Here is a 20296-nt window from a genome sequence, read left to right on the forward strand (position 1 = left end):
GGGGCACTGGGTGACATTGCAGCCTTGTTTTCTAGCTTTGTTTTCTGCTATATCTCTGTCTGCTAGTGAAAGCTCTGCAAGGCCTTGGTGAGCTCTGTCATATCACATAGATAAACCAACAACACAAAGTTGGAGCAGCATCCATTATCCTCACGCCTGCCTGTTGAAGTCCAAACAGACTGACTGGGCCCTAGTTAACATTCTAGCCTGCGCTGCACTGTCCAGGGCTGTGTTCACTACATAAAAATGACATGTAATGTTTAATTGAACTGAAACGGTGCTGTACTGAACGACCAGTTAAAAACAGGGAGGGGTTGGATTGTGTGTTCAAAATGCACCACTGTTTTTTTTGCTTCAAGCCACACCCACCGAACGGAGCAAACCTATCTGTCTGTTCAAGTACATACCAGAACGTTTTGGAAAAATGTGTTGTTCATTACAAACCGTTCCGCAATGTAGCAAACGTTCAAGCAAACTGAACATGAGTCTGAGTGGAGCGCTTCCTGATCCTGTGCTCTGTTGACAAGCACCCGACCTGATCCTGAGTTCGTGTGTAGGTGGGGATTCCCTCCCCTCCCTCCCCAGTAGGGGGGTTAATCAACCGGACAGACAGCTGCTCATTGCTCAGCGGGCCAGATTAACAACTCCTCTCTGACTAAAGGAGAGCAGGTCTGTCTGTCTGTCTGTCTGTCTGTCTGTCTGTCTGTCTGTCTGTCTGTCTGTCTGTCTGTCTGTCTGTCTGTCTGTCTGTCTGTCTGTCTGTCTGTCTGTCTGTCTGTCTGTCTGTCTGTCTGTCTGTCTGTCTGTCTGTCTGTCTGTCTGTCTGTCTCAGTGTCTGTCTGTCTGTCTCAGTGTCTGTCTGTCTGTCTGTCTCAGTGTCTGTCTGTCTGTCTGTCTCAGTGTCTGTCTCAGTGTCTGTCTGTCTCAGTGTCTGTCTCAGTGTCTGTCTGTCTCAGTGTCTGTCTGTCTCAGTGTCTGTCTGTCTCAGTGTCTGTCTGTCTCAGTGTCTGTCTCAGTGTCTGTCTCAGTGTCTGTCTGTCTGTGTCTCCTCTCCTCAAAGCCTTTGTAAACAGCTTATGGACAAACAGCTGCACATTTACTGAGGGGATTGTCTGAGAGAAGACTCATCCTCTAAACAACATGGAGAGATGCCATGTCGAGCAACAGGATAAAGATTCTGACTGAAAAGTGGCTCAACTAACTTTTCTAGAACTCTCTCTCTCTCACACACACACACACACACACACACACACACACACACACACACACACACACACACACACACACTGTGTGGTCCATTAGGCCTTCCTTTCATCACCACTCTGTTCATGCATGGCCTCTCTGTGGCATTTGACTGTCCACATTTAGCTCTGCCCCTACTGGCTCAGTCACATGGATGGTGGGAAACATGACCGCTAGAGGCAGAAGACAGATCCCTTTGACCATGTCCCTCACACACCTCCTGATCACACTCCCAATTGACCTAATATGAGTCCTCCTTAGATTCTTGTGCCGTTTTCTTCTAGGCCAGAATCAGAACCGGTGCTGTGCTGCTGTACTGTTTTTAGGTTGAAATCCACCCGTTGTATCACATTGATGGTTTATGTACTGTATTTGGGGTGTCATGAGTAACTGGGGCTTGGTTCAGTGGTGTTTTCAGAGGACATGCTTAGCTGTGTGGGTGCTAAAGCACGTCTCTCCTCCCCCTTTCCTTCTGTACACACACGGGACAGCCAGGGATTATGGGGAGCCGTCTGTCTGCCTGGCTATAGCTAGACTACTCTCTTCGCCTTCACACACCGTGGGCTAGTTGTGTTTTTGGCTCAGATACACATGCAGGCATAAACACACATACACAGGCACACACATGTACACACACAGGCATACAGACCCAGAGATGTAGACGGGCAGACACACGCAGGGTGAAGTCTAACAAAGGTCAGCACTTTCACAGCTGATTGCTGGTGGCAGGCAGCCCCCACACAAACACCAGGAAAGGGACATTCAGGACATCTATCGGAAAAACAAGTTAAGCACTTGACTCTCCATAACAGCTTTGTCACTGTGATACCAAACAAGGGGTCCGTTTGTCCTGCGGACACTGCATGTCGCTACCTCATAATATAACACGGGACTAAGGCATGGTCTGTCCAAGTCAGTTTATCGCTATTGGTTAGCTCTTTAGGAAAGACTTGTTACTTTTAACGCGTACAATCACGTATTTGCGATCATTGTCGAGTGGTTCCTGCAGCGTACGATCACAAACGTGACTGGAACAGTAGCATCAAAGTATGATGCAACAAACGCGTCTAAACAGCACAGTTGTCTGAAAAGCATCTAAACAATGTTCTGTACTGATGGGAAATAAAGGTCTTCAGAACTTTATTCCACAATTTTTTACCTTTTTTTTTATTGTAAAAGATAAATGTGAACTTCATCATCCAAACATAACACGGAACACATCCACAGCTAAACTCATTCCATAAACCAGTCCAAATAACAGGTTGCGCTGACAAAAACAAAACATAAGTTACGTCGCTAACAGCTGGGCTTGTTTATAATGTACCACAGCTCCGACTGATTTAAAAAAAAAAAAAGTATTTATTTTTTAATGGTCATCCAACTCGGAATTCCAACTCGGGCCTCTTTCTAGAGCACTGACTTTCCGACCTGAAGATCATTGACGTCATGATTTTAGCTAGTATTTTTCCGAGTTCACAGTTGTCTTGAAAGAACCATACGTTAGTCGAGTGAACTATCCCTTGTTATAACATCTTTGGTCTGACAGACGCTTACGTGACAACCACAATGCATTGAATAATGTCAACAAACATGGCGCCACACATAGCCGGCAAATAGCTTAGCATTAGCTCATCATAATCAGTACAACATTCCAAAAAGTATTTTACACACGTGTCCATTACAATCTATGCAAGAATCTGAATGCATGATTTGTCACCAGTACCCGAAACCGCGAATAACACAGTAAATGCATTAGGATCCATACATGCATACGGTGTGCTACAGTAGAAACAACACTATATACAGAAAATAAGACACTTACTTTGATAGGAACGCACACGTCTAAAGTCCAATTTGTAAGGAAAATAAACATGAAGGCAATGCGGACGCCAGCCTGAAAATGTACTGGGGGAAAACGTTTGTGCAAGGCCTGTTCTGACTAGATGCACAATGTTTTCATACTTGATCTGGGGAAACACTATGGAGTAACCTTCGTTGTGGCTCAGTTGGTAGAGTGTGTGTGTGTGTGTGTGTGTGTGTGTGTGCAACGCCAGCATGGTGTGTGCAACACCAGGGTTGTGGGTTCGATTCCCACGGGGGGCCAGTACAAAAGAGAAAAAAACCCATAAAAATATGAAATGTATGTATTCACTACTGTAATCGCTCTGGATAAGAGCATCTGCTAAATGACTCAAATGTAAAATGAGTGCTTGAGCTCTCGTTGAAGAGAGAAGTTTGTCGGGCTCAGTAAAGCCTCAAACAAAAATTGTCCGCAACAGTGAAATGGGCTACTTCTTATGTGAATTAACGAGGAGGTGGAACACATCTCAATTCAAACTGTTAGAATAGAAAACTTGTTAGAAAATCATTTGAAATTGACAAGTTGAAACATAGCTTAAAGGTAATTAGCAGGCCTTGTTTTGAGGGCAGCGCGGGTAACTTCTGTTACGTAGCAATCACATTTTGGAACAGTGAGAGCATTCTGACATCACGCACATGAATAAACTCCCGCAGGGGCGACGGTTGGAGATATTTGGAACTCACACGTGAAAGGTTAGGAAAGACTTGACCTTGTGCCTGTGTTGTGGTGGTGGTTTGGTTTATATGTATACATATTCCCTTCTAATCCCATCCCCCGACTTGCATGACAGCCCCTGTTTATCCGGATGACTGTGATCTCACTCTGTGGCCGATGTGAGTAAAACATTTCAACAGGTTAACAATCAGACTGAATACCAGGGCGTGTTCTCAAAGCATGTGCAGACCAGCTGGCAAGTGTCTTCACGGACATTTTCAACCTCCTTGTCCCAACATGTTTCAAGCTGATCACCATTGTCCCTGTTCCCAAGATCTCCAAGGTAACCTGCCTAAATGACTATTGTCCTGTAGCACTCGCATCTGTAATTAAGTGCTTTGAAAGGCTGGTCATGACCCACATCAACACCATCATCCCAGACACCCTGGACCCACTCCAATTTGCGAACCGCCCCAACAGATCCACAGATGATGTTATCTCAATTGCATTTCACACTGCCCTCTCCCACCTGGATAAGAGGGGAAATAACCATATGAGAATGCTGTTTTATAGACTACAGCTCAGCGTTCAACACCATAGTCCCTTCCAAGCTCATCACCAAGCTAGGGACATTGGGACTGAACACCTCCCTCTGCAACTGGATCCTGGACTTCCGGTCGGCTCGGCCCCAGGTGGTGAGGGTAGGTAACAACACCTCCGCCACGCTGACCCTCAACACGGTGGTAGTCTAACGACACAACAGTGGTAGGCCTATGACACAACGGTGGTAGGTCTGGTCACCGACGGCAATGAGACAGCCTACAGGGAGGAGGTCATAGACTTAAAGTAGAAGTCGGAAGTTTACATACACCTTAGCCAAATACATCTAAACTCAGTTTTTCACAATTCCTGACATTTAACCCGAGTAAAAATTCCCTGTCTTATGTCAGTTAGGATCACCACTTTATTTTAAGAATGTGAAATGTCAGAATAATAGTAGTGATTTCATTACAGCTTTTATTTCTTTCATCACATTCCCAGTGGGCCAGAAGTTTACATACACTCAATTAGTATTTGGTAGCATTGCCTTAAACAATTTAAACTTGGGTCAAACGTTTTGGGTAGCCTTCCACGGCTAGTGTAACTGAGTTAGGTTACATTTTCTATAGGATTGAGGTCAGGGCTTTGTGATGGCCACTCCAATACCTTGACTTAGTTGTCCTTAAGCCATTTTGCCACAACTTTGGAAGTATGCTTGGGGTCATTGTCTATTTGGAAGACCCATTTGCGACCAAGCTTTAACTTCCTGACTGATGTCTTGATGTTGCTTCAATATATCCACATCATTTTCCTGCCTCATGATGCCATCTATTTTGTGAAGTGCACCAGACCCTCCTGCAGCAAAGCACCCCCACAACATGATGCTGCCACCCCCGTGCTTCACTGTTGGGATGGTGTTCTTCGGCTTGCAAGCCTCCCCCTTTTTCCTCCAAACATAACGATGGTCATTATGGCCAAACAGTTCTATTTTTGTTTCATCAGACCAGAGGACATTTCTCCAAAAAGTAGTTGCTTCTTCCTTGCTCAGCGGCCTTTCAGGTTATGTTGATATAGGACTCGTTTTACTGTGGATATAGGTACTTTTGTACCTGTTTCCTCTAGCATCTTCACAAGGTCCTTTGCTGTTGTTCTGGGACAGATTTGCACTTTTCACATCAAAGTATGTTCATCTCTAGGAGACAGAACGCCTCTCCTTCCTGAGCGGTATGACGGCTGCGTGGTCCCATGGTGTTTATACTTGCGTACTATTGCTTGTACAGATGAACGTGGTACCTTCAGGCGTTTGGAGATTTCTCCCAAGGAAGAACCAGACTTGTGGAGGTCTACAATTTGTTTTCTGAGGTCTTGGCTGATTTTGATTTTCCCATGATGTCAAGCAAAGAAGCACTGCGTTTGAAGGTAGGCCTTGAAATATATCCCCAGGTACACCTCCAATTGACTCAAATGATGTCAATTAGCCTATCAGAAGCTTCTAAAGCCATGACACCATTTTCTGGAATTTTCCAAGCTTTTTAAAGGCACAGTCAACTTGGTGTATGTAAACTTCTGACCCACTGAAATTGTGACACAGTGAATTATAAGTGAAATCATCTGTCTGTAAACAATTGTTGGAAAAATTACTTGTCATGCACAAAGTAGATGTCCTAACCGACTTGCCAAAACTATAGTTTGTTAACAAGAAATTTGTGGAGTGGTTGAAAAACAAGTTTTAATGACTCCAACATACTTACACACACTTTTACGCTGCTGCTGTTCTTTATTTTACCTGTTATCTATCCTCATATCTAGTCACTTTACTGTGTCTATCTCATCTTGTACTTCTCCACATTGATCTAGTCCTCCCTGTATATAGCTCCACATTGATCTGGTAATCTCTGTATATAGCTCCACATTGATCTAGTCCTCCCTGTATATAGCTCCACATTGATCTGGTAATCTCTGTATATAGCTCCACATTGATCTGGTAATCTCTGTATATAGCTCCACATTGATCTGGTAATCTCTGTATATAGCTCCACATTGATCTGGTAATCTCTGTATATAGCTCCACATTGATCTGGTAATCTCTGTATATAGCTCCACATTGATCTGGTACTCCCTGTATATAGCTCCACATTGATCAGGTACTTTCTGTATATAGATCCACATTGGTCTGGTACTGGTACTTTCTGTATATAGATCCACATTGATCTGGTACTGGTCCTCCCTGTATATAGATCCACATTGATCTGGTACTGGTCCTCCCTGTATATAGATCCACATTGATCTGGTACTGGTCCTCCCTGTATATAGATCCACATTGATCTGGTACTGGTCCTCCCTGTATATAGCTCCACATTGATCTGGTACTGGTCCTCCCTGTATATAGCTCCACATTGATCTGGTACTCCCTGTATATAGCTCCACATTGATCTGGTACTCCCTGTATATAGCTCCACATTGATCTGGTACTCCCTGTATATAGCTCCACATTGATCTGGTACTGGTCCTCCCTGTATATAGCTCCACATTGATCTGGTACTGGTACTCCCTGTATATAGATCCACATTGATCTGGTACTGGTCCTCCCTGTATATAGCTCCACATTGATCTGGTACTGGTCCTCCCTGTATATAGATCCACATTGATCTGGTACTGATACTCCCTGTATATAGCTCCACATTGATCTGGTACTGGTCCTCCCTGTATATAGCTCCACATTGATCTGGTACTGGTACTTCCTGTATATAGCTCCACATTGATCTGGTACTGGTCCTCCCTGTATATAGCTCCACATTGATCTGGTACTCCCTGTATATAGCTCCACATTGATCTGGTACTCCCTGTATATAGCTCCACATTGATCTGGTACTGGTACTCCCTGTATATAGCTCCACATTGATCTGGTACTGGTCCTCCCTGTATATAGCTCCACATTGATCTGGTACTGGTCCTCCCTGTATATAGATCCACATTGATCTGGTACTGATACTCCCTGTATATAGCTCCACATTGATCTGGTACTGGTCCTCCCTGTATATAGCTCCACATTGATCTGGTACTGGTACTTCCTGTATATAGCTCCACATTGATCTGGTACTGGTACTCCCTGTATATAGCTCCACATTGATCTGGTACTGGTACTTCCTGTATATAGCTCCACATTGATCTGGTACTGGTCCTCCCTGTATATAGCTCCACATTGATCTGGTACGGACTCCCTGTATATAGCTCCACATTGATCTGGTACTGGTACTCCCTGTATATAGCTCCACATTGATCTGGTACTGGTACTCCCTGTATATAGCTCCACATTGATCTGGTACTGGTCCTCCCTGTATATAGCTCCACATTGATGTGGTACTGGTACTCCCTGTATATAGCTCCACATTGATCTGGTACTGGTAATCCCTGTATATAGCTCCACATTGATCTGGTACTGATACTCCCTGTATATAGCTCCACATTGATCTGGTACTGGTACTCCCTGTATATAGCTCCACATTGATGTGGTACTGGTACTCCTGTATATAGCTCCACATTGATCTGGTACTGGTACTTCCTGTATATAGCTCCACATTGATGTGGTACTGGTACTCCTGTATATAGCTCCACATTGATCTGGTACTGGTACTCCCTGTATATAGATCCACATTGATCTGGTACTGATACTCCCTGTATATAGCTCCACATTGATCTGGTACTGGTACTTCCTGTATATAGCTCCACATTGATCTGGTACTGGTACTTCCTGTATATAGCTCCACATTGATCTGGTACTGGTACTTCCTGTATATAGCTCCACATTGATCTGGTACTGGTACTCCCTGTATATAGATCCACATTGATCTGGTACTGATACTCCCTGTATATAGATCCACATTGATCTGGTACTGGTACTTCCTGTATATAGCTCCACATTGATCTGGTACTGGTACTCCCTGTATATAGCTCCACATTGATCTGGTACTGGTCCTCCCTGTATATAGATCCACATTGATCTGGTACTGGTCCTCCCTGTATATAGCTCCACATTGATCTGGTACTGATACTCCCTGTATATAGCTCCACATTGATCTGGTACTGGTACTTCCTGTATATAGATCCACATTGATCTGGTACTGATACTCCCTGTATATAGCTCCACATTGATCTGGTACTGGTACTCCCTGTATATAGCTCCACATTGATCTGTTACTGGTCCTCCCTGTATATAGCTCCACATTGATCTGGTACTGGTCCTCCCTGTATATAGCTCCACATTGATCTGGTACTGGTACTTCCTGTATATAGCTCCATTCTTGTGTATTTCATTTTATTCCTCTAGTTTTTATTGGTATTATTTTTCAACTCTGCATCATTGAAGGGCTTGTAAGCATTTCAAGGTAAAGCATATACCAGTTGTTGTATTCGCCGCATGTGACACAAACAATTTGACTTGATTGGTCTGCTCAATATACATCTGTTAGCATGTTTGGTATATACATTTCTTCCTATCAGAGTTGTAGCTCTAGTCTGCTTGCCTTTTCCTGTGCTGTACTAGGATGCAGGTGGGGATTGGTCGCATGTGTGTAACAGCATAGCTTCCGTCTCTCTCCTCGCCCCTACCTGGGCTCGAACCAGGGACACCTCTGCACACATCAACAACTGACACCCCTGAAGCATCGTTACCCATCACTCCACAAAAGCAGAGCAAGGGAAACAACGACTTCAAGGTCTCAGAGCGAGTGACGTCACCGATTGAAACGTTATTAGCGCGCACCCCGCTAACTAGCTAGCCATTTCACACCGGTTACTTGTGCTTTCATTGGAGAATGCTGAATAGTTAGTGGGGCAGAGCGAGCGTACAGGTTTCATGGCTAATTAATGCTAGCGAGACAGAGGCAGATGCACAATCTCTACAGTGTGATTTTTGTGAGAGAGAGTCCCAGTACTGTGCTGGATATTTAAACGTTTTCTGGATAAGTAATGACGTGTGTGTGTGTGTGTGTTAGGGTAAACGGGAATAGAGAATGTGTGTGTTGTGTTCCTGTCCTGAGGTTTCATGGGTAATTCATGATAGGAAGAGGGGCGAGCAAGGGAAGCTGCTTCTCTCAATGAGCCACTAAGGTACTGTAACCTTAGTCGCCCACAGCTGCACTATCCGGATTGGAGTGCAGCTGGCCGCCACTCGGCATCATCTTTCTCTCTCTCTGTGTATCGCACGGTCTTTTTTTATTTTCCCCTCTACCTCTCTCTTTCTCCGTGAGGAGGTGTGTGTGTGTGTGTGTGTGTGGGGGTAAACAGGGATGGAGAACGGGTGTGTCAGTCATGGAGGATGCCCTCTGGGTCAGGCCTATTCTATCAGCTGTGTGTCAGGTCTGGTGCCAGGCCAGCCTAGTGCAGCTCAGACAGCAGCAGCCAATGGCTGCCTCGCTCCTCTGCTCCGCCTCACAGGGAGGAGGAGGCGTCTGCTAGGAAGGGGAGCACACACTGAGTGCTGAGAGGGCAAAAAGACACACACACAGGCACTGCATTAGCCCATTCAAACACACACACACACAACACTCCTTCAGTTCTCTGTCTTGCTGGAAGGCCTTTGTTGCTCCCTTGAGGAGCGTTCAGTCTTCTGCACTAAAACAAACTGAAATGTAGTTTGTTCATTTCATGTCCACCAAAATGGCTGACTCACTACCATTTTAAATGTGTTAAAGCTGCGTCTGACACTTCCAGAAACGCTGACCACGGCACACAGTGGTGACGGTGTCGTGTGAAAGGTTGACAGCCTACAGTACAGCAATACAGTGAATGGAACATTACATGCAAACTGGCAAATAACATGCAAACCTGTTTTGTAGATTAATGTGCGGGTGACCACCATGGATGCAGAGCTGGAGTTTGCCATCCAGCCCAACACCACCGGCAAACAGCTCTTTGACCAGGTAAGCAAGGGCCAGGACTCAAACTGATAATTCACATAACATAACCTAACAGAACTATAGTATGAAACGTCTCATGTAAGATCAAGTGGGTGCTTTACATTGTTCCTGGATGAGGTTAATTTCTCCCTTTTTGTTAGTATTATCATGGAAGATTAGTCTTTTGATATACACTGTCCTGATTGACGTGTAGTCAGTTACTGTTGTCATAGTATCAGTACTGTTCTCCTGTCATAATGGAGCAGCGTTACTGTGACTGACAGTCAGTTACTGTTGTCATAGTATCAGTACTGTTCTCCTGTCATAATGGAGCAGCGTTACTGTGACTGACAGTCAGTTACTGTTGTCATAGTATCAGTACTGTTCTCCTGTCATAATGGAGCAGCGTTACTGTGACTGACAGTCAGTTACTGTTGTCATAGTATCAGTACTGTTCTCCTGTCATAATGGAGCAGCGTTACTGTGACTGACAGTCAGTTACTGTTGTCATAGTATCAGTACTGTTCTCCTGTCATAATGGAGCAGCGTTACTGTGACTGACAGTCAGTTACTGTTGTCATAGTATCAGTACTGTTCTCCTGTCATAATGGAGCAGCGTTACTGTGACTGACAGTCAGTTACTGTTGTCATAGTATCAGTACTGTTCTCCTGTCATAATGGAGCAGCGTTACTGTGACTGACAGTCAGTTACTGTTGTCATAGTATCAGTACTGTTCTCCTGTCATAATGGAGCAGCGTTACTGTGACTGACAGTCAGTTACTGTTGTCATAGTATCAGTACTGTTCTCCTGTCATAATGGAGCAGCGTTACTGTGACTGACAGTCAGTTACTGTTGTCATAGTATCAGTACTGTTCTCCTGTCATAATGGAGCAGCGTTACTGTGACTGACAGTCAGTTACTGTTGTCATAGTATCAGTACTGTTCTCCTGTCATAATGGAGCAGCGTTACTGTGACTGACAGTCAGTTACTGTTGTCATAGTATCAGTACTGTTCTCCTGTCATAATGGAGCAGCGTTACTGTGACTGACAGTCAGTTACTGTTGTCATAGTATCAGTACTGTTCTCCTGTCATAATGGAGCAGCGTTACTGTGACTGACAGTCAGTTACTGTTGTCATAGTATCAGTACTGTTCTCCTGTCATAATGGAGCAGCGTTACTGTGACTGACAGTCAGTTACTGTTGTCATAGTATCAGTACTGTTCTCCTGTCATAATGGAGCAGCGTTACTGTGACTGACAGTCAGTTACTGTTGTCATAGTATCAGTACTGTTCTCCTGTCATAATGGAGCAGCGTTACTGTGACTGACAGTCAGTTACTGTTGTCATAGTATCAGTACTGTTCTCCTGTCATAATGGAGCAGCGTTACTGTGACTGACAGTCAGTTACTGTTGTCATAGTATCAGTACTGTTCTCCTGTCATAATGGAGCAGCGTTACTGTGACTGACAGTCAGTTACTGTTGTCATAGTATCAGTACTGTTCTCCTGTCATAATGGAGCAGCGTTACTGTGACTGACAGTCAGTTACTGTTGTCATAGTATCAGTACTGTTCTCCTGTCATAATGGAGCAGCGTTACTGTGACTGACAGTCATGCCGAGGCAGCATGGACCCCCCCCCCCCCCCCCAATGGAGGCTTTTCCCGCATTCATATCCACCCATTGCAGTATTGATGTCCCTGGCTGAAATATTCATATGATATAGACATCTAGCTAGCTGGGGTAAAACTGGGGCCTGCCCTGGTCCTATGGTTCACTCAAAGGATTTGTCCCACGAGGGCCACCTCAATGAGTTGAGAGTGGAGACAATGTCCCCAATGAATGACATTGATGTCATTTCAACAATGACATGGTTAGACTGTAGTTTTGAGGGTGCTTTGGAGGTCATTGAACAACAGACTGTGTTCGGGATCTTTATTGTTGGATAGTGATTTTCTGCAACTCCTCAGCCTGACATTGGAGGAGGAGGAGGAGGAGGATATTGTAATGTCCGAGCCTAATTTCTATCCCTGTTGAGGTTCCTATGTGCCTGTAAAACTACTCTGTAACACATGTTAACGATATCGCCTTGACAACAAACGGTAGCAGAGCATTTTCTCACAAACAGAAGCTGGAGAGTGTTTAGGAGGGCTGAAGAACTGTAGTGAATGAGACCATTGACGCGCAGGCAGGTGGCTACTGTCCTGGACTGTGTGTCCAGCTGTCTTCTTACACTTCACAGTGTGTGTTCTGTATTCTCAGTGTACACACACACACACACACACACACACACACACACACACACACACACACACACACACACACACACACACACACACACACACACACACACAATCCATTTCCAGGGATTCAGCAGGAGTTATGGCCATCCGCCTCATTGCCCTCCTCTGCATTAACAGGCAGAGTGAATCTAAGTAGCTTGTTGCCGTGTGTCAACTGGCTGGCCTATTAGTCACCCTCCCAGAGTTTTTAATGGTGAGCCCAGGGCCCACTGGGGAGAAGTTATGCCACAGTGGGCCCATCGCTGCCGAGGAGCCTCCAGTCAGACAGAGGCTAAAACGCCCCTCTCAATTAAACCTGCATTGCAGTATTTATTTACACAGTAACATGTGAGCCTAACTTTCATCCTAGTCACATAAAGTCTGAGAACTTTTGTCATGAAACAAATGGTTGCTAGCATGTTGTTCTATAGGACTTTTCACATGAGAAATGTATGACTTTTTCAGTAATAGCACCTTCCAAACTGTTTAACGGTGGAGTGTTGTCTGATGTTAACAGGTGGTGAAGACGGTGGGGCTTCGAGAGGTCTGGTTCTTCGGACTGCAGTACGTGGACAGCAAGGGTTACAGCACGTGGCTGAAGCTTAATAAAAAGGTGTCTTCTCTCATTCTCTCTCTCGTGTTTTCTCTTGGTTTCTCTATGTCTTCTCTCTGTTTCCAGAGCGGCTGCCAGCAGGCAGTCAGTTTGAGCTGGTTATTAGGCTGTGGTCAGAGGGCCTCAGATGTTCACTTTCACAGGCTTCCTGCCACTCAGGCCAAAGACCCTTCGACCCCCCCCCCCCCTCAAAAGAAACTGCTCTGAAGTGGCGTAGAAGACAGAGCAAGAGAGGGAGTGTGTGTGTGTTTCTTGTTGGAACTAGTTCAGTAGTCGTAGAGCAGTGTGGTTCTGTCAGGGTGATCTACAGCAGGATTCCTTTTTAACAGTTGTCTCCAGTGGAAAGTATTCTGATTCTAGGCCCCGGAGTCTGGGACATAAGCGGCTGTAAAGAGGGTCCAATCCTATCACTAATTAGGAGAAGATTAGATAACAGAAGTTTGTTCATACCTTTATGGCCTCATAACCAACTTCTATGATTTAGCTTTATAGCCCAGCTTATAAAGCTTAGATTGTAAAGCTTCTGGATCCTCCCAAGTATCTCAATAGTCAAAGACGGATGCTTACTGTGCGTGCATCTTAGCCAGCCACGTTTTTCCCCCTGTCAGTGGAGATGAGGGAGAGGAGACAAGGCGATAGAAGGCCCTCCAGACTACTGACAGTCTTCTAGTCTACCTCTAGTGGTCTTGTTGTGTCTGTACAGGGCTTTAAAGGTGTTGGCCTTGTCCCCTCCAGGTGACAGCCCAGGACGTGAAGAAGGAGAACCCTCTGCAGTTTAAGTTCCGGGCCAAGTTCTTCCCTGAGGACGTGTCTGAGGAGCTGATCCAGGAGATCACACAGAGACTCTTCTTCCTGCAGGTAACGGACACTAGCTGTGTTCCAGTACTCACACTAACCATACTATTTGTGACATAAATTGAGAATGTAGTATGCTTATTGGTCATAGTATGGATATATTTAGTATGCCAAAAGTTCCCGGATGTTGTACATTCGCCAAAATACGAAGTATGCAAACAGTGGACACCATTTCTGCGCTTTTAGGGCCCATAATGTAATTCTTCAGAAAATGGGCGCGGCTTCACAGCATTTTCAGATTTTCCGTAAGATATGCAGCAGAAGTCCGGCGAGAGCGGATACAAATTCATTGCTTTAACTAATTATGACAAAAGTTAAGAAATGTTGAGCAATGTAATGAAGTAATTCATTTTTCAAATAAGTTACTGACAATTTGTTAGGTACGCTGGCCTTATAGCATATCATTAAAGCAGTTGCTTTTTATGTACCGGTATGTTAGCTATCTACCTTCTTTATTTATTTTATTTCACCTTTATTTAACCAGGTTGGCCAGTTGAGAACAAGTTCTCATTTACAACTGCGACCTTGCCAAGATAAAGCAAAGCAGTGGGACAAAAACAACAACACAGTTACACATAAACAAACACAGTCAATAACACAATAGAAAGATCTGTATAAAGTTAGTTGGCTACTAATACATCAAACTTGCCAGTATATTAACTATATGCTATTTAACTAACTACCCAATGTTTATTGACTTGATTATTCACGTCATGCTAAGTTAAGTGTATAGTTGTTGTGCGTTCTCTATGGACATTGTTAATGAAGTCTAGCTAGTAATTAATAACAAGCTAGCAAGAAGTTGCATATCAACAGTATTAACTTCCAGTAGACAGGCGAAGCACTAGTACACTCAACTGAAAGGATACCGTTGGTTTACAGTATACTAAGATGAACTAATAGAATGTAGTATACAGTATGTTAGTATGGGTATTCGAACAGCGCTTCTGTCTGTCTTTGTCGCACACTGATGACACCACGTCAGTCGGGGGGAGGGCTTTTCATTGCTGGTCTACGATTCGAAGTCATCAGTATTCTAAGTCTTGACAGCCAAAAACAGACATACTCGGGCTATCAATTTTTTATTTTTTTTAATATTTTTTTTACTTGTAGTGTCTTAATGCCAAATCCTTCCTAAGTTCAGTACTTTACTGGGCAAGGTGAGGTCACATGACCTCTACTTTATTTTTCTCTTTTTGTTTTCCTCTCTCCCTCTGACTTCTCTGACCAGGTGAAGGAGGCCATTTTGAACGATGAGAACTACTGTCCCCCGGAGACTGCCGTGCTGCTGGCATCCTACTCTGTCCAGGCCAAGTACGCCGACTACAACAAAGACAGCCACAAGCCTGGCTACCTCACCAACGACAGACTGCTGCCACAGAGGTGAGTGGCCACTGGCCAGACGCAGGGATATCCCGGAGCCATGCACCATCCACATACTAACAAGGAATCCTGGAATGTTTTTGAATTTATTTATTTTCCTCTGGAATGTTCTGTGTTGTGTAGAGTCCTGGAGCAGCACAAGCTCACCAAGGAGCAGTGGGAGGACCGGATACAGACCTGGCATGAGGAGCACAGAGGCATGCTCAGGTCTGTGTGGATTCCCTTCTCTTTCTCTGTGTGTGTTTGAGGGTTATTGGGAGAGGTGTTTTGTCTCGTAGAAGATGCATGTTTCTGAATAGTTCCCCACAGCGAGACATTTCCATGTCAGAAACATAACGATGATGTGTGTTTCCCCCAGAGAGGACTCTATGATGGAGTACCTGAAGATCGCTCAGGACCTGGAGATGTACGGGGTCAACTACTTTGAGATCAAGAACAAGAAGGGGACAGAGCTGTGGCTGGGAGTGGACGCCCTGGGACTCAACATCTATGAACACGAAGACAAGTCAGTCTCACTACTACTACTACAGCTGTATCAACTATGGCTGGCCTATTGGAAATCTACTGTTAAACTACGTACTGTAATGATAAGCAGATGTTTAATCAGATTTCGCCTAGCTGTTCTACTTTACAAACTGTAGTTTGAGTGTTGGGGTGAATGAAAGATGTCCAAGAAGAAAAGAGAGAAAGAGATGGCTGGGTAAATGTTACTTTTAGCAGTAGAGGAGAGAGGGGTGGGGAGAGAGAGTAAGTAGGGTCTGTTACTCTTCCTGTCTTCCTCTCATTCGTGGATGGGACACGACTGTGACACGGCTTTGAAATGGTTTCCCGTCCTGCCACTCAGACCCATTCCCTTTCTTCCCCAACACTGACCTCAGATCAGCTGTTAGACAATAATGCAGTGCCAATTTCTTGAGTAGAGACTTGCATTGGCAGGACTGAAATCTGATCACAGATCAGTATAATATACATCAATCGACATGCATTTGGACGTCTCTCGCCTATCATCGCCATCTGCTGGCAGCTTTTATAGCACAATATTTTACACCCCGAAATACAACTTAATTTTGAATATTGAAAACTGTCTGTATGCATCAATTACCAAATATCAACATTTCCCCCCCAGACTGACACCAAAGATCGGCTTCCCTTGGAGCGAGATCCGGAACATCTCCTTCAACGACAAGAAGTTTGTCATCAAACCCATCGACAAGAAAGCTCCAGTAAGTCTCCCTTCGTCTGATTTTCCTTTAAGATCCCAAAACGACAAGATGTGAAGGCACAGATCCTTTTTCCAGAACACTTTAATAAGTAGTAGTGAATTATACTCTAAAGAGGTCATCATATTTTCTAAACATAGTAATCTCATGTAATCTAGCCATCCTAACGGTTTTCCCATAACTCTGTCTCCTATGTCCCTGTAGGACTTTGTGTTCTACGCGCCGCGGTTGCGCATCAACAAGCGTATCCTGGCTCTGTGCATGGGGAACCACGAGCTGTACATGAGGAGGAGGAAGCCTGACACCATCGAGGTGCAGCAGATGAAGGCCCAGGCCAGAGAGGAGAAACACCACAAACAGCAGGAGAGGTACAGGAGGAGCACACACACACACACACACACACACACCTTCTGACAATACCCCCAGATCAGCACCACTAGAGGGCAGTATTAGACTCTGTATATCAATTTCTATCAAGGATATTTACTTTACTTTCATAATCATAGCTATATGTTGACAGAAATGAAAGCCTATGTAGACATTCCATAGCTATATGTTGTATATTTCAACCTTTCTAGCAAACAACAATATTTTATAAAGTCAATATGAATCATCCAGAATGTTGATATTACATAGACATTAACCAGACATCATGTACAATACATTGACATGTTAGTTTGATACTCTGGATATTACAGTACACTTTAATAACATACAAAATAACTTAATGTGACAATGAAAAACATCGCTATATAGTGCTTCGTTGCAAGGGTTCATTTCCTGGTTAGATGAGATATATCCCTTCATCAATTCCTGACAGAGCCCAGCTGGAGAACGAGAAGAAGAAACGAGAGCACGCAGAGAAAGAGAAGGAGAGAATAGAGCGAGAGAAGGACGAGCTGATGGAGAGACTGAGGCTGATCGAGGACCAGACGATGAGGGCTCAGGAAGGTATCAGTCTGCCTCTTCCCACAGCTCCCCTGACCTTCAACCCACTAACTTTCCTCCTGTCTTCCCACAGCTCCCCTGACCTTCAACCCACTAACTTTTCTCCTGTCTTCCCACAGCTCCCCTGACCTTCAACCCACTAACTTTCCTCCTGTCTTCCCACAGCTCCCCTGACCTTCAACCCTCTAACTTTCCTCCTGTCTTCCCACAGCTCCCCTGACCTTCAACCCACTAACTTTCCTCCTGTCTTCCCACAGCTCCCCTGACCTTCAACCCTCTAACTTTCCTCCTGTCTTCCCACAGCTCCCCTGACCTTCAACCCTCTAACTTTCCTCCTGTCTCTGTACTAGTGTAGACACGCTATAATACCAAATTCATTCAGCCTTCATGCAATATCTGCACCTCTTATTTGCCATAGGGGAATTATATATTTACTTTGTATTTAAAATCTTTATTGTCCCAGGGCAATATCAGGTGCAAATGTTGCACTGTTGCAAATGCTAGGTAAACCTGTCTGTCGTCACCTGGAGCGTTTTCCTGGTGTGGATATGATGTGGGCTCTACATGGGGCTGTTGGTTGGTCAGTGTCAGTCAGTATGCCAATGGGACCTGACCCTAACCTTCTAGACTGGTCCTCACTGCACCACGGTACTAAACTCTCATCTCTTACTTCTTATAGGACTGTTCTCAGCACCACTCAGAAACACTTCTTTAAACCCCCTCCCTCCCAACCCTACCACATGACCTTATAGACTTGGGCGGTGTGTTGAGAGAGCGAGATCCATGTTTTCTTTTTGTTCCATACTGTTGTGTGTGTGTGGGTCCTCTCTCACTTTTTATAGGCATTTCCTGTCTGTTATATAATTTCTCCTTCGTCGTTATGTTGTTCTTAAAGTCAGTCACATTATTTGTGAGATCATGGCTGACTGAGCCTCCCATTGGTCACATTGTAAAAGTTGTGGGTGCTGCTGGACATGGTTTGAGGAAGAACAACGAAAAGGGTTGTTTTTTGAGACGGGCTAACGGACTCTGTGTATTTTGTTCGTGGTCACAGAGTTGGAGGAGCAGACACGCAGGGCCCTGGAGCTGGAGCAGGAGAGGAAGAGAGCCAGGGAGGAGGCAGAGAGGCTGGAGAGGGAGAGACAGGCAGCGGAGGAGGCCAAGGCGGAGCTGGCCAGGCAGGCCGCTGACCAGATGAAGAACCAGGAACAACTGGCCGCTGAGCTGGGCGAGTTCACCGCCAAAATAGCCCTGCTGGAGGAAGCCAAGAGGAAGAAGGAAGAGGAGGCCACTGAATGGCAGCAGAAGGTAACCACCTCCCTATGTTCTACACTGTGTCCTGGTTACAATATAGACTATATAGATTACACTGTATAGAATCGGTAGGTTGTACTGAAATGTTCTATAATGTTGCACCTTCCTGAATAAGTCCCATAACTCACCCGCACTCGTCTTCTCCTCCCTGACTCCCCTTCTCCCCAGGCCATCTCAGCCCAGGATGACCTGGAGAAGACCAAGGAGGAGCTGAAGACGGTGATGACGATCCCGTCGCCGCCAGCGAGCGGCTCCACGGAGAGCGAGCACGAGGAGCAGGACGAGAACCACGCCGAGGATGCCGCCGAGCTCTCCCTGGAGGGCGTGAGCGCCTTGGACCTGCGCAGCGAGGAGGAGCGCGTCACCGAGGCCCAGAAGAATGAGCGCCTCAAGAAACAGCTACAGGTCAGTCCCCTCTGACCTCTAACCTTTAATCCCAAGACCTGATGACCTCCCCTTAACCTCTTACATCTAGATGTTCCGCTAACGGAACGCCTCGCCAATATCCAATGATAGGGTGTGGCGCGAATTACAAACTCTTCAAAAATCCCAAAACGTAAATTTTTCAAACATATGACTATTTTACACCATTTTAAAGACAAGACTCTCCTTTATCTAACCACATTGTCCAATTTCAAAAAGGCTTTACAACGAAAGCAAAACATTAGATTATGTCAGGAGAGTACCCAGCCAGAAATAATCACACACCCATTTTTCAAGCTAGCATATAATGTCACAAAAACCAAAACCACAGCTAAATGCAGCACTAACCTTTGATGATTTTCATCAGATGACACTCCTAGGACATTATGTTATACAATACATGCATGTTTTGTTCAATCAAGTTCATATTTATATAAAAAAACAGCTTTTTACATTAGCATGTGACGTTCAGAACTAGCATACCCACCGAACACTTCCGGTGAATTTACTAAATTACTCACGATAAACGTTCACAAAAAACAAAACAATTATTGTAAGAATTATAGATACAGAACTCCTTTATGCAATCGCGGTGTCTGATTTTTAAAATAGCTTTTCGGTGAAAGCACATTTTGCAATATTCTGAGTAGATAGCCCGGCCATCACAGGCTAGCTATTTTGACACCCACCAAGTTTGGTACTCACCAAACTCAGATTTACTATAAGAAAAATTGGATTACCTTTGCTGTTCTTCGTCAGAATGCACTCCCAGGACTTCTACTTTACACCCAATGTTGTTTTGGTTCCAAATAATCCATAGTTCTTTCCAAATAGCTGCATTTTGTTCTTGCGTTCAAGACACTATCCGAAGGGTGATGCGCCAGCGCGTATCGTGACAAAAATATTCAAAATATTCCATTACCGTACTTCGAAGCATGTCAAACGCTGTTTAAAATCAATTTTGATGAGATTTTTCTCGTAAAATAGCGATAATATTCCGACCGGGAGACGTTGTTTTCGTTCAAAGACTGAAAGAAGAAAATGGTGTCTTCGCGTGCGCCCG

General features: G+C 44.7%; 1 protein-coding gene across 1 annotated transcript in view; it reads left to right on the forward strand.

Annotated features, from left to right (window-relative positions):
• LOC106575324 (radixin) overlaps positions 1–20296 on the forward strand; it is a 32830-nt gene that overhangs the window by 8683 nt on the left and 3851 nt on the right. The window contains exons 3-13 of the mRNA XM_014151788.3: positions 10135–10218; positions 12995–13090; positions 13826–13948; positions 15177–15328; positions 15452–15535; positions 15687–15833; positions 16455–16551; positions 16753–16916; positions 17369–17499; positions 18551–18804; positions 18979–19215. Coding sequence (XP_014007263.1) covers positions 10135–10218; positions 12995–13090; positions 13826–13948; positions 15177–15328; positions 15452–15535; positions 15687–15833; positions 16455–16551; positions 16753–16916; positions 17369–17499; positions 18551–18804; positions 18979–19215 — 1569 coding nt within the window. The remainder of the gene's footprint in view (positions 1–10134; positions 10219–12994; positions 13091–13825; positions 13949–15176; positions 15329–15451; positions 15536–15686; positions 15834–16454; positions 16552–16752; positions 16917–17368; positions 17500–18550; positions 18805–18978; positions 19216–20296) is intronic.

This window comes from Salmo salar, chromosome 17 (genome assembly GCF_965601325.2).
Source record: "Salmo salar chromosome 17, fSalSal1, whole genome shotgun sequence".
NCBI lineage: Eukaryota > Metazoa > Chordata > Actinopteri > Salmoniformes > Salmonidae > Salmo > Salmo salar.